This window comes from Mauremys reevesii, linkage group 2 (assembly GCF_016161935.1).
Source record: "Mauremys reevesii isolate NIE-2019 linkage group 2, ASM1616193v1, whole genome shotgun sequence".
Lineage (NCBI taxonomy): Eukaryota > Metazoa > Chordata > Testudines > Geoemydidae > Mauremys > Mauremys reevesii.
Genome location: NC_052624.1, coordinates 277871939 through 277896100, shown reverse-complemented (window position 1 = coordinate 277896100; position 24162 = coordinate 277871939). Strand labels below are relative to the sequence as shown.

At 42.4% G+C, this 24162-nt stretch overlaps 1 protein-coding gene across 13 annotated transcripts in view; it reads left to right on the top strand.

The window, feature by feature from the left end:
* Positions 1 to 24162, top strand: part of PTK2 (protein tyrosine kinase 2) — a 383889-nt gene that overhangs the window by 142360 nt on the left and 217367 nt on the right. For all 13 annotated transcript variants that reach the window (XM_039527647.1, XM_039527645.1, XM_039527651.1 and 10 more), the window contains one exon: positions 13945 to 14171. In XM_039527647.1, coding sequence (XP_039383581.1) covers positions 13977 to 14171 — 195 coding nt within the window. In that variant the 5' untranslated portion in view covers positions 13945 to 13976. The remainder of the gene's footprint in view (positions 1 to 13944; positions 14172 to 24162) is intronic.

The window sequence follows — 24162 nt, the reverse complement described above, 5'->3', positions numbered from 1 at the left end:
GAATCCACCATAACCATTGCTAAAGTGTTTCAATAGTTAATTACTCTCACCATTAAAAAATGTATGCCTTATTTCCCATCTGAATTAGTGTACTTTCAGCTTCAGTCATTGGATCATAATATACCTTTCTCTGCTACATTGAAGAGCCTATTATTAAACAGTTTTTCCCTAAGTATGGACTGTAATCAAGTCATCCTGTAACCTTTTCTTTGTTAAGCTACATAGATTGAGCTCTTTCAGTCTATCACTATCAGGCATGTTTTCAAATCCTTTAATCATTCTCATGGCTCTTCCCTGAAACCTCTCCAATTTATCAACATTCTTCTGGAATTGTGGACCCATGAACTGGACACAGTATTCCAACAGCAGTTGCTCCAGTGCCAAGTACAGAGGTAAAATAACTGCTCTACTCCTGCTTGATATTCCCCTGGTTATGCATCCCAGGATTGCATTAGTACTTTTGGCCTCATCATCACACTGGGAGCACATGTTCAGCGGATTATCCTCCATAGCTCCCAAATTTCTTTCAGTCATTTCTTCCTAGAATAGAGCCCCCCATCCTGTAAGTATGGTCTACACTTCATTTATGAGAATAGCAGACACTTTAGAGGTAGAGAAATCAGTTATCCACAGAAAATCTCATAAATTGTTCAATATACTGATGATTTTGGGCCCAGCCAGCATTGCCCTTTCAATAAAGGCTGGTCCCAGTGGAAGACACCCTCTCATCAGCTAAGCCTCCTTGTGAACTATGAGAAGCCATCTCTCTTCCTGTCTCAGATGATAGAGTTGATAGGGGGTTGCAATCTCTCCAAATATAAACTACCTAAAGCCAAGTCCCACAATGATGTGTACTTGTTTAGGCCTTTTATGTCACACGTTGGCATGTCTGTTTGAGACTTTGCCTCTGGCTGAGGTCTGTATACTTCCCATTCCAACATCTCAGGGTCTCACTTTCAGTCCTTCAGGAGCTGTGGCTGTAGTTAGACCCTAAGGATGCTTGAAAAAGGGTTTCATTGATTGTCTCCTCTGTGACCATGACAGTCATCACAGACACATCAAGAACAAGTTGGTGAACCCGTCTAAACCAGTGGTCCCCAACCTTTTCGTCTGGTGGGCGCCAGATGAAGGACTGTGGCGGCGGCGGAGCATCCGCCGAAATGCTGCCGAATTTCTGCGGTGTTTCGGCGGCGACACCTCTCGATGACGCCACTTGCCACCGACAACTGATGTCATCGAGAGGCGTCGCCGCTGAAACGCTGCAGAAATTCGGCAGCATCTTGGCGGATGTTCCACCGCCAGCCAGGACGCAGGCGCATTTAGATGCGTTGGGAACCCCTGGTCTAAACCATCTGCAGATGCAGAAGACCTGGCCCCAGGAGAACTTGAATTTCCATACAAACACCTTGGAGCTCAGAACCATAAGACTGGCCTGCATAGTATTCCTGCCCATCCAATAGATTTTGACTGATAAAGCACTATATAAATAAGCAGGGAGGAGTTTGGTTATCATCCCTCTACCAGGAAGCTATCAAGCTATGGGCTTCATGTTATCAATACAAATAATCCCACTGGCTCTCCATCTTTCTGGAATGCAGACTTCTTGAGCAGACATGCCATAACCAACCATCTGGGCCCACTGCAGAAGTCCATCATAGAGGCAGTATTTGATCAGTGGGAGATTCCCACAATAGACCTTTTTGCTACCAAAGACAACAGCAAATGCCCCAACTTTTGCTTCAGAGAAGGAATGAGTCTAGGCTCATTGTCAGATGCCTTCCTGCTACAATGGACTAACGGCCCCCTATCTGATTTTCCACCAATCTCCACTTTGATATCCAAGGTTAGACAGGATAAGGCCAGAATGATCCTGATAGTTTCTTATTGGCCTCTTTGGTCAAATATTATGCCCTTGACCTAACAGCTAGATGTGATACCAAGTTTGGGAGAGCAGTGCAGCAGTTGTTGTTTCAATAAATCAGTTGAAGCACCTTATTCCCACCATTCAGGGAGGATACTGCTTGACAGTACCTTACCGTGGGATCCGTGCTGGCACATACTCAAAGAAGAAAGAATGGTTGCTTATTCTAAGAGTAACTGTGGTTCTTCAAGGTATAGTGGTCAGTGCGGAAACCATGATATTTCCTCCATCCCTGCATTTTGGAGTCCTCAGCAACATGGGCTTTGAATCATTAGGGAACTGACAGATGGTCACACTGTCCAACCCTTTATGCCCTCATATGGGAGCATGTGGATGCACAGGATACACGTGTGGCCCCAACAGACATGGCTACATGTCTACAGTAGGATCTGTACTGACAACATTTTGAAGAACCACATTTTTGTAATATAAGTAATTGTTCTTTCTCAACTCTGCCACTGTGTGACATTGGGCTAGTCACCACTCTGTGCCTGGTTTCCTCATCTATAGAATAGGGTTAATTATATTTACCCACTTTTGAAAAGCAATTTGAGATCTTTGGTTGAAAAGAGCTTGTAGACGGGCCGGACTTACCCCTGCAGCGCCTCTTGCTGTTGACTCCTGGGAATTAGCTCCATTCCAGCTCTGGAGCACCCTCTGCAGGCCGGTGGTCCGCCTGTCCTCTGGCCCCCGTGTCCCTCCCTGGACCCGGTGCGCTTTTACATGGGGGTGCTGCCCCCTGGCAGTAACCCCTTTCTCTCTGGGTCTCCCCTCCCCAGGGAACCGCCACCCTCTATCCCCACCTTGCCTCAGTATATGGCTACTGCCAGTCATTGTCTAGCCCCACGCCCTGGGGCAGACTGCAGTATCAGCCTACTCATCACTGGCAAGGTTGGGTTTGGACCTGCTGCCTTGGCCTACCCCTGGGCTGCCCTCTGCAACCCCAGTACCTATTAGCCCAATGCTAGGCTGCAGCCTGAGGTTTTCCAGGCTAGAGCTCCCCAGCTCCTCTGCCTTTCCCCAGCCCTGCTTCACTCAGGTACCTTGTCTCCAGCTCCCTGCAGCCAGGCCCATCTCCCTCTATAGATGGAGAGAGACTGACTGGGCTTCTGGCTTCCCTGGCCTTCTTATAAGGCCCTGTTGCTCAGTTTGAGGCGTGGCCCCAGCTGCAGCCACTTCCCCCAGTCAGCCCAGCCTAGAGGTTGCTTTCTCCAGCCACAGCCCCTTCCCAGGGCTGTTTTTAACCCTTTCAGGGCAGGAGCAGGGCTCCACCCTGCTACAGAGCTAAATGAGTGCTAAATATTAAAATGATTAATCATTTGGCTAACATTATTATTAATTTCCATTAATGCCTGGTGTGTGCTACATACTGAGCAAACATATAAGAAGGCAAAGTCCCTGTCCTGAAGAGCTTACAGTCTTAACAAAGAAATTCATTAGAAATTTGTATTTTGATTTCCTTTGTTTTGACTTTTGCTGGCTAAGGGGTTGATAGCTATGGACTGATGGCCCCCTATTGTATTCTGTGTCTGCAAATGTCAAAGGGATTGACCAGACAGCCATTAGGACCTTTCTCTTGTTAATAATCTGAGGCTGGGAAGTGCCTTTTAAACATGTTACCCAAGGGGAGCTAAGAGTTAAACATAGTGTTCTGTTTTTCACATGGAAATGTCAGTTTTCGGTGTCTGGGCCACCACTGAAGTATCATAGAATCTGGGTATAGAAAGACCTATTGATCATACTTTTTTTTTTTTTAAATGGAAAGGATGTGTGTTGTTCATTTGAACACTTCCAGGAAAACCAAGTGTTTTCAGTATGAACTGTTAGATGCACAAGGGAGGAATGATTACCAGGAGCATAGTATTCTATGTATGGTGGTATGTGACACTATTGCTATAGTTAATTTTTTTTTTTTAACACTAGAAATTCCTGCTCTTTAGAGAACTAGTAACTCAGCAATGTTAGTTTGCATCAGGCTTAAAATTAGAATGCTGTACAAGTTCTGAATGCCATGCAGAATTTTTATTTTTATAAAACCTAGTGTAATTTACTTTAGTCAAGTTTTATTGGGAGATCTGGAAAAATAATTTTGTTTTAATAGTTTCCCTTTTTTGGCTTGCACTAAAATAGAATCAACTCTAAAAACATTACAGGTTATTAGTTTATAATAGGCTGTTTTCATACTACATGAATAATAGCTGTTATTGTGTATTTTTAGGACAGACTACTCAGTGTGTATACTGCATGTGTACTGTTTATAAAATTCTCAGGAGACCACTGATTTCTATGAAAAGTTAACTAGGGTTAGTGACATAAATCATAGACAAAAACTGTGTGTTAAGAGTTAAAGTTGAGAGCATACATCAGTAATATAGAATAAAATACATAACAGGGATGGTATAATTATCTCAGAGCCAAGCCTTATAAATTTAGAAAAGTCAGAGTTAATGTTAAATGTAAAAGAGATCCAAACATGTTAAGAAATGGAAATGCATCTTTATGGTACCTGGTTTCTTTTTTCTACAAATTCCTCTAGGACAGGTTCTTGCTCTTGTCTCTGTGAAGATGATTTGGATTAAGTGCCACCATTTTGCACTAATTTACCCTTTATATTTTGAGTGTTAATGGTACTTTGAGAGCACAATTCTTCAATTTGTTCCACAGAGTGCTGCTTGGAAGACCATCTTGAGCTGCTTAGGGAATTTATAGAACAAAGCCAATATGTATTGTAAAGAAAACTGACTTCAGGTTCAGATGGTTTAGTTTGCCAGTCTATTTTGTCACCTTTGTGGTTGGGGATGTTGCCAGGATATGATGCGACTTGAAAACATATAATATTACATCTATTTTAACTAGATTCTGTAGAAAATTTAGAACCTCTAATGCTCATTTCCTTGTGATTTATTTAAGAAATGTATATTCCCACTATTCTCAATGACTTGCACATTCTGTAAAAGTAGACAATAAATAAGAGATGCAAAAGTGAGATTATTACTTGTATTTTATTACAGTGGTATCTGGGCACCTCAATGAAGGTTCAGGGCCTCATAGTGCTAGCTGCTGTGCAGACAGATAAAAAGACAGTCTCTGGCGCAGATAATTTACAGTCTAGATGTCGGACAGGATGTGACAGCTAGACAAAATACACAGGATGGGAGTGGGTTGGAGAATGAAGTAACAAATAGTACAGTTTAGAAGGAAAATGGAAGTCTCAGCTTGCCAGTAGCCTAACTAGTGCCAGACAGTATCTGTTGAAGCAGCAGTGTATCAGATAAGTCATAATTTGATTAAAATATGATTCATCTGGCTGAGTTAAGAATTTTTTCTTCGAAAGACAAATTTCAAGGGGACTATGGGCAAAGTTAGTATGGTTACCTAAACTCCATGGAGATATGAAAGCAAACTAAGTAGTGAGAATTAACCATTCAGGTTCTTCAAAATTATTATCTTTTTTGCAGAGGAAAATGAAATCTGAGTCTAACTGGGTACCTTGTACCAATTAAAGTTAATTGACATAGGTTTCCTTGTGTTCCCTGCTCAGTGGACTACTAAAATTATTGGTGCAACTCCATAGTATGGTACTTGCAAATGGAAATTGGTGCCAACTCCAGAGGGAGTTGCCGAGTAGTGTAGAGCAAGAAATAAGAGGACAGTAAAACTGGGTTAAACTAAATGTTTAAGAAATGTCAGTAGTTAGTCCTGTGGGATTATTCTGCCAGGGGAGGGGGACATTTTGAGAGTCAGGAGATATTTAACACTTCTTTATATCAAATTGTTAGTAAATATAATGAAATTTTAATCCTAAGTACAAAGCCATTTGGCCAGTTGTGTCAACACTATTTAAATATTCATTTCTCAAGATCTATTTTAGTCCCAAAATACAATGCTCAATACACATATTCAGTGAATAATAAATCGGTGATAGCTAATCCTTCAGTAACACTTAGCAAAGGTGGCATACCAGCCATTGAAGTAGCCTGGCTCAGCATAAAAATATATAAATGAATGTGTCTGGTTTAATAAAGATTTAAATTAGTTTGGGACTTGTACGAACTTATGAGTAGATTTTTGCCATGATGGACTTGTTAAATTTAGGACAAGTGCATGATTAACATGTGCATTGTGTAGTGATCATAGTGCTTCAGAGCTGCCTACTCTGAATAGCTGTCTCATAGTCCCCCAGAATATTAAATCACCCAAAGTATTCATACAAAGGAAATGCAGAAATCTTTATCCTGAGGTTTTTGTAGGTAACTTGTAGTGCTAAATCTCTGTTGATATTGTGACTAATTATTTGTAGTATCTTTACAAGTCTGCTTATTAAAATTTCCAAAACATTTAACTGAAAAAGTGAATACAGTAAATCATTTGTCTGAATCATTGTCAGATAAAATGAATTTGAAGATACAATCTGTATTTAGGCAATAGTCTCTGAACACAATGGGCAGCTGAATTCTGATTAACGGTGCTATTCTTTAATTCATTTAAAAATGCCATGCAATGAATCATTCAGTGAGTCATTCAGGTGAAGTTTAAATTAATGCTTTAAAACAAATTATAAAATGCAAGCAAACTCTTTTTTGGTGTGGTGGTGATGGGAAGGCTATGCATTTCTGGATAGACATATGAATGAAAGCTATTATTATACCTTGCTGTGGTACAGAGATCTCTGTTTTTTTAAAACCATTGGCTACTAGCATTGGCTGAACAAAAAATATGGTAGATTACTTTTTCAAAAGCCCACTGAGGAATAATGGGGACATAACAGCTTTCAAGTACATAAAAGGTTGTTACAAGGAGGAGGGAGAAAAATTGTTCTTTTTAACCTCTGAGGCTAGGACAAGAAGCAATGGGCTTAAATTGCAGCAAGGGCAGTTTAGGTTGGACATTAGGAAAAACTTCCGAACTTCACTTCTTCCCTTCAGATGACCTGCTTGCAGGCTACACAATACCTGGACAACTTCCTGATAATCTGTCTGTGCCTGTTCCATGGTACCAAAAAGAGCTATTGTAAGAGCTTCCTGAGTGACAGATCTTCCACAGTAGCAGCAGAGAAGCTTAGAATTTAATATTCATCAAAATCAAATGATTTCCTAATGTTTTTTCCTCTAGGGCTAATTTGAGGAAACATGGCTGGGCGGCGTGGGGAAGTTTTCAAGTATGCATTGTCTTCCTATGTTGTACTTCCTACATGGACAGCCTGAATCTTTCATTCCTCGGTACTTCACACCAGTACTAAAATCACATAACACACTGCAACATGGGGTGTGGGCTCTGGGTGGCACTTACCTCAGGCAGTTCTCGGATGCAGCCGGCATGTCCCTCTGGCTCCTAGGCGCAGGGGCAGCCAGGTGGCTCCGGGCACTGCCCCCACCTGCAGGCACTGCCCCCGCAGCTCCCACTGGCCGGCGCTTGGGGCGGGGCAATGCACAGAGCCCCTGTGGCCATCCCTGAACGTAGGAGCCTGAGGGACATGCTGGTTACTTCCGAGAGCCATGGAGTCTGCCTTAGCCCCACTGTAGGTGGCCAACCAGACTTTTAAAGGCCCGGTCAGCACTGCCAGGGTCCCTTTTGGTATCTAATAACACATAGAGAACATAATAACACATAGAAAAGAGAGGGGATGGGCCTTTAACCAAATTAGAGGAAGATTTTTAAACTTTTTTTTTTTTTTTTGGATATTAGTGATGGTGGTACTTCTCACTTAAGGTAGATGCATGTAAACCTGTTTAACCCTCACTTAAATCAGTTTAGTTTAATTTAGTAATTTACTAGTACATGCTAAACAAGGGTTAAATGGGTTTAAGTGCATGTGCATTAGGGGTGAGCTGTTTAACTACACAGACTTCAAATTAATTTAGTTAAGACTGTATAGCTTTTCTAATATAGACAAGCCCTAAGTATTAGAACACAATTGCAAATAGATGCACATTGGGTAAATGTCAATATGTATTATGTATTATACCACACTGAATCTGCTCATTAGGTTTGCTTCATTTGAGTGTGAAATCAGTTTTCTCTTTTAAAAAGAAACAAAGTCTCTGAGAAGGTATGTGAGGAAAGCCTATCTATAGAACAGGTGAGACATTTAATGAACACTCCTAAGGCTAGAGGTTTTTTCTATATGATTTTTCTGTGGAGAATTTTATTGTAGAAAAGAATCAAGTATGAGAAAACAGTTTTCCAAAAGGCAAAGAACAAATATTTCTTTTAAACATCTCAGACATAGGTTAGGGGTTTGTTATAGAAGTGGATGGGTGAGATTGTATGGCCTGCATTGTGCAGGAGGTCAGACTAGATGATCATAATGGTCCCTTCTGACCTTAAAGTCTATGATGTTCTGTGTCTCGTGAATCAGCACCATCTTGCTCAATCACACCAGCTTCCTGGGAGGAGGGAGTGAGCGATGGGGGCAGGGCAGAAGGAGCGAGCAGGGGGTGTGGTCTTGGGAAGAGTTGGGATGGAGCCTCAGGGGAAGATGTTGGCCAGGGGCAGGGCCCCGGAGGAAGAGGTGTTCGGTTTTCAGCATTTAAAAGTTGGCAACCCTGCTGAATCCTACTGGGGCCCTCAGTGGCTCCCAGATCTCCATCCAGGGCATTGTGTACATGGGGCATTTTCCAAACAAGTAACATTCTTAGTGGAAGCAGTTTAAGAGATATACAATTTATGGGTCTAGCAATATAAATCCACAGATAGCATTATACTCCCAGCCCATGAGGCAAGGAGGTAAAAAGAATAGGCAAGCAAAACCAGAATAAAAGCAGCAGCCTGCCCACTTTTTCGTCTGTCTAGAACATTCTTTGCATAATGTAGAATAACAAAAAATATAGGATACCTGCCACATTCTTGAGAGGATGAGGGAAAAGAAGTAGAATAACAAAAGCAGTTGTCAGAAGGCAATTGTTTGTTTTCAACTGATTGCTTTTTCTCCAATCCTACATCTTGAATTTCTGACTTGAAAGTGGATGTAGCAAGATTTGTGATTGAAGAAAGAGGGACACTGTGACAAAAGCAAATGCACCTTTACCTCCCCAATGGTAGATGAATGCATGGTTAGTGACTGTCTAGAGAGAAGCAATTCAGAGTACCTCTGTGTAACACTGGTCATTAAAACTGTTCAAGAACCTTCTTGACTTGGGACCAAATCTGGCAAAGGAGAACTTGCATTCAGATAGATGGGTGGTGGAAGGAGTCATCTGTGTGTAAAATCACATGCGGACTATTCAGAGCTTTGATTTTCTAGTATTATTAAAAATATCTCTGAATTCCAATTAAGATTCACATTCACCTTTAGGGTTTACACACACAACTTAATACATTCAGGCTAAACTATTGTAGGGTTTAATAGTGCATATGAAAAAATTGGAGAACTTTTGTTTTTCATGAAATGACACATTTTCTTTCAGATACAGGTGACACATAACACAATCTTGATCTCTTAGAGGAACCAATATCTTTACTCAGTTCAGGAAATTTAGAGTATGACTAAAACTGTAACAAGTAACCTGATACATTTTCATGTCAGTACTCAGAAGGCAAGCAGTGCAAAAGCAAGCTTGATAAAGTTGAGTGCAACAACTTTACATTATCACCTATGTCTGAACTGAAACTACTGTGTTTTCTAGGATGTAGTACATTATTTCTGGTCAATATTTCATTTTTTTCTCATTTTGAATACAATAACTTAAACTGTTTTGCTGGTACGGCAGCAACACATTTCTACAAGACCTTCATTTGTCCCTGTTGCATTAGCAATGCAGGTAATCTAAAAGTTTAGTTTCCTCTCAATAACTTAAAAATCTGTCATCTAAAAGTAACTTGGAGGGATTTGTAAAAGACTTTGAACATGGCAAGAGAAAGAAATGAAGTCTGAATCTTGATTATAGCTGTGAAGAGGCAGGTGATTAGATTTTTAAGGGAGAAATGAATTTCATAGTTTTGAAGTGAAATGGCTAAGTCATTTATCTGAAATGTGACCTAGCAGGTGCATAAACTTATATATCTGAACATCTTCAAGTCTAAGGTGGGAATCAGAGGATAGAAATAATTTTTATTATAATCTGTATAGATCTTTGTGAGACATTCAAGCGTTAATATGCAGTTGCAGTGTGAAGAATGACAAAAAGGTAGTTCAAATAGTATTTGAACATATAAACAGGACATTCTGGGCCATCTACCCTTCTTTGTACAACAGATATTAAACCAAAATAGTCCCAGTTTCGTGCCTCTTCTAATTATTATCGAATTGATTCAAATTCATCAATATGATTATTGGAAAAGAAAAGATTTCTCTGAAAGAAAGCCCATTAAATGACCACCGTACCTCCTCTATTTGTATTAATCATTTTAAAATCAATTGAAATGATTGATTTAATAATTTTTTTAATTGTCTTAACTCTGTGACCCACATTGCTGGAAAATCCTTAAATCACAGCACTAAGTCTTGATAGTGAGCTACATAACACTGAGCTTTATTGATCATGTATGTACTGTGTGATTAATCACAAGCATTGACTCTATCCTTGACCCACTCCTCTGGGAATAAGCAGTTCACAAAGGCTAGGATGAAGTGCATAAGAGGGAGATTGTGTTTTTGGTTGAGGCGGAAACGGTCTCTGGAAATGAGGTTCCAGAAAGGATTAGACTAATTCAGTCTTATTGCTTGGAGGACATGCAGAAAGATGTCCTGTTGGAAAATATCCTCCAAATGTAACCAGAATGCTGCTGCTGCTGATTTGCTTTGTTGCTGTTTTTATTAATCCTATAAGCAGGGAAAGTAAGAGGAGCAGAAGAATCCAGATAGTCCACTAGGCACCTCATTGTATCCTGATTTACCTGGGAAAGGCTTAGGTACTACCTTTCTGGACATTCTAGAAAATATGAAGACAGCTATAATAAGATTTTAGCCATCCTCTATTCCCCCCATACCCATGTGACACCCCCTAAGCCATGCACACACTTTGAGCACTGTGGCAGAGTTGGATAAATCACCTGGCAATGACCTGCTGCATGATTTGATAAAAATCAAAACATCTCAGCAGGGCTACTTTATGCTAACAGTCCAGGGACTCTGTTTCTTGATGATCCATTCTTCTCCTCTCTCTGCTCCATTCTAGCATGTTGGTAGGGTATTGAGAAATATTAGTGTAGCTGTCTAAAGAACCAGGAATTTGGAGAATAGGACTTTTACCTAAAACATTGCAGATATTGGACAAAAGGATGGGATAGCTAGACACACAACTTCAAATCCAAATGAGAGTGACTAGCATAATTGTAGACATTTCAGCCTTGATATTGTCCCATCCTAAAATATGGATACATCCGTTAATAAAATGTTATGGAAATATGTCTCCATATGTGCTTCAGATGATTTTTCATCCTTAGTAACTTACTAGTTTTTCTGTTGAATACAGAGGGCTGAATTCGCACTGTAAATCAAAGATCTGTCAGGGGAATGCAAAAACCAAGGCAGTTTTGAGTTTATACGAGTACAAATAAGCATATAATGCTTCCCATGCATCTGACGAAGTGGGTATTCACCCACGAAAGCTCATGCTCCAGTACGTCTGTTAGTCTGTAAGGTGCCACAGGACTCCTTGCTGCTTTTACATATAATGCTGGTAATCTTATCTTTCTTTATAACTTAAAATAGCCAAACAAATGTTTTATAAACATTTTAACTGTTTTTGTGTTACATCCAATAGTACACTACTGGACTTTAGTGTAGGGCAGAGTCTTACAGCAACATTATAAGCTCTTGAAAATAGGGGACTGGTTTAATGGAAATGTTAATAGACCCATAATAAGAAATGTAATGTGTTGCCCCTTTGGCACCTAATAAAAGAGGAAGCTTTAGGTTTTTAAACAAAATTACAATGAATCATAAAATGATTGAATTGTTATTAAAAAAAATGCTTTCTTATTTTTGGAATACTTTCTGTCAATCTTGGTTAACTCTCCAAAACATAGCCTTATACTGTGAAGCTTTCAGTATTCCATTTAGTTGAAGGGAAAAGTTAATGGCAAGATTCAGATTCTCTTACATTTGGTAGCACCTGGCTTCTCAGTGTAAGTAAAGGTATCAGAATTTGGCCTTACATTATTTGACCAAGGTCTGTCAGCTAAGAATAGAACCCAGCTGTCCTTACTCTCCATCCTTCTAGCCAGTAGACTTAAGAATATAGGTTTTCCTGAGATACCATAGTTTAGCAGCATCTTCTAGGGTGTATATATATTTTTTATTTTCATCCCTTCTTTTACTAGTGACCTTCCTCAAAACGAATCTGTGCAATATAACCAGAAGACAAGCAAGTAAAATCCTGCATATTTGCCCACAATTCAGTCACTTGTCCTTCAGAAGAGTGTTCTGAAGTGGCCAAAGCTCACATGAATTTCCCTAAATCCTATTCTCATATGAAACAGTAGTGGCTATGATGCCCATCATTATTTCCCATTCTCTGGGACTGAAAACTCATTAGCATTTAATGATGAGGTAAAAACTGTTGTTAGAATTGGAGGGCTGTATCCTCAGATGTCTTTGCAGTCTGCATGAGATGCAGTTCAACAAGCTATGTTAGTCTGCGGTTGGATAAATAGGAAGAAGTGGTTGGAATTGTAGTAGCTTTCTTGATGGAGGGCATATGTCTACCATTTGTTACTCAAGCTGGTTTTTAAGCTGCTAATCATGTCTGATCCACATCTGCTCATGGTTGACTCATTAGCAGCAGCAACCTTTTCTTTCAGAAGTAGACCTTGCCACAATGATCCATGCCTTTCACCACCAGGCAGAATTATTCTAATGTGCTGTATGTGGGACTGTGCTTAAAGACCACTGGAAACTTCAGCTATTACAAAATGCACTTCCATGCCATTTACTGTGCAGTATTCCATGTAGCGGGCACATTATACTTTTTCTCCATAGTCAGTAGTGACTTCCTTTGGTTTCTGGATGAAGAACATGGTGTTGGTTTTGACTTACAGTATACAGTTATAAACGGTTTGGGTCCTGACTATCTTATTTTTTCCTTATGCAGTAACGTAACACTCACAACTAGCACGTAGTTTTGGTCTGATAGAGCCTTAGTCTAAACAGGAGGGGCTGGTGACTGGACGCTTGTAGTACATAGCCCTCAGTTGTGGGACATATCCAAATTGAGGGCACTTCAGGATGTAGCCTTCCAATTTTGACAGGAATTACATCCCTCCCACAGGTCTACAATCACAGTAAAACTAGAGCATGAGCTAATTCAGGGGTCAGCAACCTCTGGCACGCGGCTTGCCAGGGTAAGCACCCTGGTGGGCTGGGCCAGTTTGTTTACCTGCTGCGTCAGCAGGTTCGGCGGACCGCAGCTCCCACTGGCCGTGGTTCGCCATCCCAGGCCAATGCGGGAGATGGGAAGCCCCGGCCAGCACATCCCTCGGCCCACGGCGCTTCCCGCCGCCCCCATTGGCCTGGGACGGTGAACCGCGGCCAGTGGGAGCCACGGTCCGCCGAACCTGCCGACGCGGCAGGTAAACAAACTGGCCCAGCCAGCCAGGGTGCTTACCCTGGCGAGCCGTGTGCCAGAGATTGCCAACCCCTGAGCTAATTCTTTATAATTTAGATACAAAATGTCTGGTCTCTTAGACCTTTTTTAAGAGGGGTGGGTTGATAGAGATATGAGGAAGTTGAGGGGAAATTATCTTGTTAATGGCAGAAGGAAAAACTTTTGTGGCTATTGAATGGGTTGAACAGAGAATTTTGGTTAGGGATGAGTCAGAGAGTTTTCCTGAATATTAATCCACTAGGATTTTTGTGAACATATTTTATAAAATATGTATAATGGTTACAGCTTTGGGTAGCAGCTTGATAAGTAACAGTAAGTTAAAATAAATAACTAATCCTTGAAGAGTCTGAGTTAAAGGTCTGAAAAAAACATTTTCTTTCTTTAGGACTTGCCATAAAGATTTTTATGTATATATGAATCAGTCTGAGGTTGAGGTGCAACCAAAATAATTTATTTTCTCTCTTTCCCCTTTCCCAGAATATGACAGATACCTAGCATCTAGCAAAACGATGGCAGCAGCTTACCTTGATCCAAACTTGAATCATACACCAAGTTCAAGTGCAAAGACACACCTCAGTACTGGGGTGGAGCGTTCCCCAGGGGCCATGGAACGAGTCTTAAAGGTCTTCCATTACTTTGAAAGTAGCAGTGAGCCAACAACGTGGGCCAGTATTATCCGGCACGGAGATGCTACTGATGTCCGGGTGAGTCTGTTTCCAGAGTTCGTATTCTCTAAAGGCTTGTGTATGTTAATATTAAGAAAGTGTGGCACAGACAACTCTAATGGCTAAGGAACACAGATGTTCTACAGTTTATTTTAAATTTTTATCTGACACATGCTGTGAATCATTTCAGGCAAAGCTTTAATTTCTAGCAATTTTCCCAGAGAAAAGGCAGACATGCAAATTGTACCTTAACTTGACAGGGCTGTTGACATTAATTTCGTTCTCATTTTCTGTGGCATAAAGACTTCAATATGGAAGAACAGCAACTGAGCTTGATCACACCTGCTTAGATTATTTTACCACTGTGTATTTCCAAAAAGGCATTGTGGGGACTGAGTGTGACTTAAGTGAGTAACAGAAAAAGCTGTGAGAAGCAGACCCTTAAATTATTTATTCTGGAGTGGATGGCAGAATAGAATGAGCAGGCCTATATGGAAGGCACAAGTAGCAATCTAATATTAAGATTTTTATTTTTTTAAGATTATTTTAAGATTTCCTGGAGGAGGATTCTCTCTTTGAGGTCTCAGTGCTGTTTATTAAATTAAAGGAAGGAGTTGGAGAACATCTGAAAATGCAAGGATCAAATTCTTTACTTTCTTGGTGTCTTTGTTTTCCCCCAAATTCAGATTTTTCTGCCCCTCCCACCCCCCCTCCTTTTTTTTTTTTTTTTGTAATAATCCCTCTTCAAGTGACATATAATCAGGATCTGCTGAAGACAGGTAATGGGTAGGGCAGAAGACAAGGTTCAGAAGACCTGGGTTCTATTTCTAACTGCTACTGACATTTCTGCAAGAGAAAACTCTTTTTAAGAAAACAAACAAAATGTGAAGAATCTAGAATGCCCTCCTCTCTTCCCATTGTTTCTCTTAGCACTGCTGTGTATGGAAAGAATTAACAGCGTTGTGAACCAAGGGTAAATTTTATGGCAGTAGTTGTAGACTTGCGAAATGCAAAGTTCCAGTGGAAGTTACCCAGAAAATTTCTGAATCTTATCAATTTAATAAATTAGCACCTAGTGTTCAGAGGGATCTAGGGAATCAGGCAAGTTATAGGAGCAGAAATCAGAGTCAGCCTTAGCATTTTTTCATGTGGAACAATTTTTTGAAACCCCCCCCCCCCCCAAAATGTCACCAATTCCTGTCCATGATTATCTTACCACCTAAGGGTCAACCTAAGTGATGAATTTGGTTAGTGAAATTATTTGTTTGAACCCCAAACTAGTTCATTTTATAAAAAATGTGGGGGGGGCATAAGGGGAGGGAAGGCAAGTGTTAAGGGGGTCATATCTCCATGCCTCCTGCTGCAGAAGTGGATACCAGCTGGTTATTCCTTTCAACACCAGCAATCTATTTATAATGCTGTAATTTTTCAAGGCTGTCTTTGACTGGGGAGAGGGGCTAAAAACTGTTTCCCCCCAAATGAAGGCAAACATTCTTGTGTACGTTTCTCATTCCCCAAATCAAAAGTGCCTTTAGTTGTGGGATATGTAGGGTCCCAAGCACTAACTCTAATACTAGTAAATTCAAGAGTAAGCCCATATTCAGAGTTACTTGTGGCCATTTAAAGTACAACAATCAAAGCCTTCATTTTATAAAGGCTGAACAAATCAAAAAGTGTGTTTAAAAAAAAATAGAGAGAAAATAGGGCCCACATGACTCAATTAGAAGTTCTTTTTGTTTGTTTCGGAATGACTTCTTGAGCATAGCCAAAGCTTCAAGGCTTTTTCAGATGGTTGTGCGGCGTTTTTTGGGTTTTTTTGAAGTTTTCAAGTCTTTTAACCTGTCAGTCTATTTTATGGGATCTTAGCAGAGGAACTTTTCCAATTTTCAAAGGAAGTCTGTGAGCTCTCCTAGAAACCCCAAATCCTTCCATTAGAGGTATTTCTGCTGTTAAAGTGGTAGATGTTTTTGGCATGCACTAATGTCAAGGAGATGGCATTTCCTTTCCCACTTCCTGATATGTCCGATTCCCTAATAAATTTGGACTACCTTTATTTTTAACCAAATCAGGTTTACCTTTATCCATGGCAAGGGTGCATTTGACAGCTACTGCAGCCTCCTGTATTCCTGGAAGGGACTTTGGTTTTCTCTCAGCACTCTAATACTTTTTAATAAGGAATTGTTTCACTGATTTGTAAACCTGTTGGATTTTAATTCAGTCTTTACCAGCTCAGGAACAATATTTTTGAATCGGTTAAGGTATGTCCTAATCTGGTTTTGAAGATGGTTTTTCTTATAGCCATCACATCAGATAGAAGAGTGAGAGAGATTCAGGCTCTCAGAGCTGATTCCCATACACTCCTGCACTATTTTCCACAAGGATAAAATGTTTTCTCCTAAAACCAGTGGTGTGGTTAATAGTTTTTACTAGATATCCTTTTAATTTCAGTGAATCTATCTATTTAATTCCCCATTATCTTTCCTAGGCCTGATTACTTAATGGGATTGGCAGTGTTGCACAGGCTGGGTGTGAAATGAGCCATTAGTATTTATTTGCACAGAACCAAACCATGACACAGACAACTTCCAGTTATGTGCCCTTTGGAGAAAAATTAAATGCCAGGCTATTTCTGTTCAAAGACAGCCAGAGTGGGTCCAAGCTTTGTGTCCTAGCCCATAATGACTAGGCTGAAGTCCTGGCACAAGAAGGCCTAACAAGCAAATGGAAATAATTGGCACTTACTTTATCAGTTTATTATAATAATCAAAAGCCAATGTATATATGTGTATAAAAATGGTATCCATTTCCTATTCCTCTCACTCCATACTTGATAACTCAGTTGTCTTGTTAGACTGTTAGCTCTTCAGAGACTTTGTCTTCAGCACCTAGCATGATAAGGGCTCTTTCTGCAATAGAAGGGTAGCTGTTTCACGGGCTTGTCTCGGGAATGTGTCTGTTGCTGAAATTTGTAAGGCAGGGAGTTTCATTCACACTTCTATAAAGTATTGTTTTCTTGGTGCAGGAGTCTGAGCAGTTGCTTGTTTCATGAGGGCAGTAATTCAGTCTCTTTCATTACTCCTTCCCTATTCTCTCCCTGTGGCTTTCTACTGCTTATTAATATACAGTGGGCATCTCCAGGGCCAGTTAAGAAGGTTGTTCCGCAATACTCATGAGTGTGCTATCTGTCCCGCTGGGCATGTTTGAAGGGAGTTGAGAACTGTTATTCAGGGGGCTCCAGAATCTCACCCTCTAGGTGCATTCGCCTGGAACCAAAATAGTTTTAATTTTTCTGTTTTATTAGTTAATTTTAATAGTGACATTTCCTGAACCATTTGGTTGCCAGTGGTGTTTTGGGGACTTCGAGATTGTTGGTCTGCAGTTTGCTGTAAGCATTAAGGATTTTGTACACAAGCCTTTTCCTGGTCCTTTGTTTTGGCAGACTCGGGTGAAGAGGAGGAAATCCAAGAAGCCCTGTAGCAGCAGGGAGAAACCAAGCTGTGCCCAGACTGTCAACAAGATTCTCATTTGCAAATGCTACTACCACAGAGTCAAAGGCAACAGATGAATTTCTCAACTTCTTGACAGGAGTGGTTGTGTCTCAGCAGACAGCTGTGGGAATCAGGCACTACAGAGTATGCTGGACTGGCAAGACTCTCTCAGGCCCACTCCCTACACTTGACTCAGGACTGCAACAGTATCCCTCTAGGTCGTAAAAATGTTTTTTTTTGGGCTATGATTGGAGAGATAGGTGTTCCACCTCAGACCAGCACAGACCCAGTGCAGTTAGTCTCAAAGGGAGCCTTGGTAATATCATAGCCCCTGCCATATACCTGACCTGGAAGGTCAGTCTGCTGTGTTTCTTCATGGGGTCCACTCCTTACATGGGATATATGATGGAACAGGATGGTGATGTTAGTAGACCCTCACCTTTAGTCAGAAGAGTGGAACATGATCGGGCTAGAAGAAAGCGAGTCCTATACTGATTTCTCCCCTCTTTCATCATCTCTTCTCCTTCAAGTGCTTGCTCATGTCGATTCCATTGTAGGTGGAGCTTCCAGATTGCCACGGCGCAAGTCACCTTCGCCCAGATGGTCTCCCAGATGTCGGTCCTCACCGGGGCGGGATTGCTCCCAGTTGTGGCAATGGTCTCCGTCCCCCTGGTACTGCTTGTTGGGCAGGCACCAATCCTCGCCTCGCAGGTCGCCGACCAGGGTTAGTTGGCAGACTCAGGCCTCGACAGCTCCACCCTGGTTGCTGGAAGGGCAATGGTTTGACTTGGACCGGGAGTTCAGCCCCTTGCCAAGGAGGGGTGGTTCTCTGTCGACCCGCAAAGCTGGCACGGCACCTGCAGCGACAACATGGCAGCAGCAAAAGTGGCCTGCTCAATGGCTGTACAGAAACCTGTGGGGTTTCCCCGTAATGCCAGGCCTGTATTCCCACCAGTCCTCCCTGGCTGCCTTGGACAAACCGCCTCTAGCACCACTGGCACCTGAGTCGGAACATGGTACTGAATCTGATGTTGGGGCAGTGCATCAGACTCCAGCACCTAAGGAGCAATTCCCGGAGAAGGAAGGGGAACCCGCTTCTCCCCTGAAGGATGAAGGTGGTGCACTCTTCATCATTGTCTTCGGACAAAGGTGGCGGGTCCCTCCCAAATGGGCACCCCCCTTGTCCCCCCCGACAACTTCAAGGAGCCCCAGGCTCTCCTTAAGAGGGTGACTACCAACTTTAACTTGAAAATTGAGGATGTCACGGAGGAGTCCAATGACCTCTTTAACGTTATATCCTCCTCCACCCTGGCCCAGGTCACCCTGACCATCCACCTAGGGGTCCTTAAGATTGCCAGATCTCTGTGGCAGACCTCTCCCTCTTCAATTCTGCCTACTTCTAAGAAGGCAGAAAAGAAGTATTATGTCCCTGCAAAAGAGTTCGAATATCTGTATAAACACCCTCCAGCGGTGTTGCTAGTTGTGTCCGCTGTTAATAAAAGGGACAGGCAGGGCCAACTCAGTGGCATGTTGAAAACAGAGTCACTGAGAGACTGGACTTATTTGGCAGAAAGATTTATTCGACTGCAAGCCTGTAATTTTTGGTGTCTAATCACCAGGCCCTGTTAGGCAGGTACAATGTTAACCTGTGGGCCTACCTTAACAAATTCAAGGAGGTCCTCCTTCAGGACCAAGCCCAGGAGTTTGCCACTTTAGTGGATGAAGGCAGCGGTGGCAAGGGGGGCCCTTCAGATGGCCTGGGACACTCCGCCATAAAGTGGCCGTAAGGTGCAGCTCCTGGTTGCAGTCCTCCAGGTTATCCCAGGAAATGCAGGCCACTATATCTAACCTCCGGTTTGAGGGAACAGGGCTCTTCTCTGAGCTCACGGACTCGACACTCCATGACCTTAAAGACTCCCTTGTTACTCTCCTGCTCCTTGGGCCTCCATACTCCTCAGCAGGCCAGGAAGCCGTTTCGCCCTCCGCTGCCACAGTCTAGGTCCTGGGGGACTCCCTGGCTGGGCATCTACAGGAGAAACGATAGAGACAAGGGGTCTAAGCAGCAACACTCGTCATCTTCCCATTCGTCTGCTCAGCCTGGCCCTTCCAGAAACCAAGGAGGCCAGAAGCAGTCATTTAGAGGATGCATTTGAGGACGATGCCCTACTCACCTCCCAGAATCCACCCTCCCACTCTTTCCTCGACTGCCTCCACCCCTTCCGGTCACCATGGTCTCAGCTGACCTCGGACCATTGGGTGCTCAAAATAATATCCTGAGGTTACACCCTGCAGTTCATGGCCGACTGTCCCTCTCACCCCCCTTTCCCATCCCTTTTCAGGGACCCTTCTCATGAGCTACTCCTCGTCCAAGAGGTTGAGAACCTCCTGCATCTGGGGGTGGTGGAGGAGATCCCTCGAGACATGAAAGGAAAGGGGTTCTACTCCTGCGACTTCCTGATCCCAAAAGCAAAAAGAGGCCTCAGAACCATTTTGGACCCGCATCATCTCAACAAGTCTCTCAAAAAGTTGAAGTTTCGCATGGTCTCCCTGGCCTCTATCATCCCCTCCCTGGATCTGGGAGATTGGTATGCCACCCACGACTTGAAGGACGTGTATTTCCATTTTCCCAGGGCACAGGCGCTTCCTTCGATTTACGCTGGGCCAGCACCATTTCCAATTCACAGCATTGTCATTCAGTCTCTCATCAGCTCCAAGAGTCTTCATAAAGTGCGTAGCACCAGTGGCCCTCTACCTAAGGCACCGGGGTGTTCACATTTACCTATACCTCGATGACTGGCTAATAAAGGGTTGGACCTGGGATCAGGTGCGGCAGCATCTCAGTTTGATTTGTTCCACCTGTCGCAATCAGGGGCTGTTAATAAATGAGAAAAAGTTGACCCTAAGTCCAGTGCAATGCATAGAGTTCATTGGACTGGTCGTTGATTCGCCTCAGGCCTGAGCCTTCCTCCCCAAGTCTCGGTTCCAAGCCAAAGTGGACCTCATCTTGTGCATGCAAGCCCACTCTTTCACCACTGCTCACATGTGCCTGCGATTGTTGGGCCACATGGTGGCCTGCACTTATGTGGCCCGACACACATGGGTCCGTCTCAGGCCCCTGCAAGCGTGGCTGGCGTCAGTCTGTGTCCCCAACAGACACAACATGAGCAGGTTGTCAGGGTCCCGGACCACATACAGTCATCACTCACCTAATGGCAGAATCCTGCATTGAAGACCCTTGTCTCCAATGCCTCGGACCTGGGGTTGGGAGCCCACCTGGATGGTCTCAGCACACAAGGCCATTGGTCAAGTTACGATTTCTCCCTACACATCAATGTCAGGGAGCTTAGAGCGGTTCGCCTTGTGACATTGCACTCCATATGATTTTATGAAAATATGCTAATGTAACTGGAATATGCTTCATGCAAAAGGTCTCTTGTAAGGTATCATTACAGAGTTTATAATCTACTAATTGTGGTCATCCTATTTGTATAAATGTATCTTTCTTAGTATCAGAGGGGTAGCCGTGTTAGTCTGGATCTGTAAAAGCAGCAAAGAATCCTGTGGCACCTTATAGACTAACTGACGTTTTGGAGCATGAGCTTTCGTGATGCATCCGACGAAGTGGGTATTCACCCACGAAAGCTCATGCTCCAAAACGTCTGTTAGTCTATAAGATGCCACAGGATTCTTTGTATCTTTCTTGTATTTGAAATTAGAAATATGAAATATAACTTTGAGGTCCTATTGTAATTATGCAAAGTGTGGGCCATTAATGGTGGTTTGGAATCTTGATGGCTCCCATCAACTAGGACAATTGGTTGTAAATGGTTCTGTTTACGTGCAAGCCTTCCTGTGAGTCAGGCCAGGAAGAATGAAGGCTTGGGGTCTACAGGACATGTGACTATGTCACCTGGTACTGGAATCCATCTTAAACCTGGTGCTTTTCCATTTAGAAGGAGGGGTGGGGATCCAAAGAGACAAAAGATTCCCGCTTTGTGCCAAAGCTATATAAGGGGGTGGAACAGAATAAATGAGGCTGCGGTCATGAGAAATCCCCTAGCTACCACCTGAGCTGGAACAAGGACTGTACCAGGGGAAAGAATTGGGCCCAGACTAGAAAGGCATCTAGTCTGTGAAAGAAGCCTCTCTGAGGGTGAGATTTACCTGTATTCAGTTTCCTACTGTATTAGGCTTAGACTTGCGTGTTTTTTTATTTTGCTTGGTAACTTACCTTGTTCTGTTTTTTGTTACTTGGAACCACTTAAATCCTACTTCTTATATTTAATAAAATCACTTTTGCTTATTAATTAACCCACAGTAATTAATACCTAGGGGAGCAAACAACTGTGCATATCTCTCTATCAGTGTTATAGAGGGCGGACAATTTATGAGTTTACCCTGTAAAAGCTTTATACAGAGTAAAATGGATTTATTTGGGGTTTGGATCCTGTTGGGAGTTGGGTGTCTGGGTGCTGGAGATAGGAGCACTTCTTAAGCTGTTTTCAGTTAAGTCTGCAGCTTTAGGGTGTGTGGTTCAGAGCCTGGGTCTGTGGTGGAGCAGACTGGCGTGTCTGGCTCAACAAGGCAGGGTTCTGGAGGCCCAAAGTGGCAGAGAAAATGGGCTCAGAGGTAGTCACAGCAAATCAGGCGAATCTCCCAAGGGGGTCTCTGTGATCGAACCCATCACATGCCTGTCCTGCCAAGCCTTCTACCTCACATAAAAAGCAGGGTGGTCCAGATCCTCCTGGACAATACAGAAGCCATGATCTATATCAACAAGGAAGGAGAAGCCAGATTGTCTGCCCTTTGCCAAGAAGCTCTCAGGCTCTGGGACTTCTGTGTACAACACGGCATCCATCTCATAGCTGCACACCTCCCCGGGGCCAGGAATGCTTTGGCAGATCACTTCAGCAGGACCATTTTGTCTTGCCTCCATCTAGAAATGGTCAGCATCATCTTCCAGAGGTGGGGGACTCCCCATATGGACCTGTTCGCGTTTTCTGCTTGATTTGGGGGATCGATAGAGGCTCCCTGTCGGACTCTTTTCTACTCCCGTGGTCAGAGGATCTGTTGTATGCCTTCCCCCTAGTGCCTTTAATTGATTACGGCCTCTAGAGAATACCACAATACAAATAATGAATAATAATGATGATGGTAATAAAAGGGCCAGAAGTCAATAAAACTAACTTGAATTACACTGGCTGAGGGTCTGGCCCTAAGTTTTCAGGTTTTTTTAAGCAATTACAGCAACAGCTCAGATTGTTTACAAAATTGATTTGGGGTTCTTTTAGCTCTGTGCCTCGTCATGTGTGCGCTTCCTAAATAAGCTGCTGTTTGTGTTGCTGAGCTAGAAAGATTTATACAACAAACCCATAGAAACAAACATACAGTCTACAGAAGAGGTATCTAAACCTTGCAACACATAGGGCTATGGTGGCAATTTGCCAGGAGCCTGAAGTAATTTGCATTTATGTGTACATAAATGTTTTTATCTATTAAATACATGTAGCCATATATTCTTGTATCTTTCTTGATAGACAAATATAAATAGCTGGTTTGAGATCACTAGCAATAAAACTGATAGTTAATCTGCATTGTTCTCATCCTGTAGTTACAGGGAGAGGCAATGCTCAAATTAGAAAACTTAGGAGTTGCTGTGTCCCTGGCTCTCAGCCACAATCATCCTGAAAATATATTTTCCTCCTCCCGCATGCTACTATTGTCCAAGTTAAAGTGGATTTTCCTTCTACCTTTCAACTCCCCTGTTCCTGACCAAGAAATACAGTAAAATGTCTTGGTTGGCTTTCCTCACAATGTCTACTCCTCCCCCAGTGCCCCAAGGTCTCCCTCTGCATTGGGTCCTTGGACCATTTCTTGGATATTCCTGTACCATGGCTTGTAGTTTTGGGTGAATGCAACAGTTAAGGAGACCTGAGAATGTGATCTGGTAACACAATTTACAGAGTTAGAAAGGAAGGTGGCTTTAGTGCATTGAGAGCCAACTATAAGAGGCAGTAGGACTAGATTAATACAATGTATTATTAGTAGTAGTAGTTTCTATGTATACAATAATACATAGAAACTGTTGGTCTGTCAGTCATTTTGTGAAATAATCAAGGGGAAAATGTAGTATTCAGAAGAGGGCTTGGACACAGAGGAGACTTCCTGCACATCTGATGAGAATGGCTCAGATATCATGGACTTGGGCCAAAATGCAGACCAAACTTAAAACCAACCCTGAGATGGCTTTATTGGGCAATAGAGAGAACCATTCCATCTCCTGCACAGGACAGATCTGTCTGGAAATTGCTTCTACACATTAGTAGTGACCCGTCTACTGTTGAAACTGTGGAGCTGTGTTTGAGTGATAGGAATAGCCCAAATGACAGAACAATTTGTCAGACTAACTACATATTAAGAAATATGAGACTCATTCTTGAGCATTATTGGTAAATGAGCTAGAAAGTAGGTAGCCTCTACTGTTCCATGAGTATCTCATTTTTCTTGTTTTGTATTTAGTACATGCCCACGTAATGGATGGG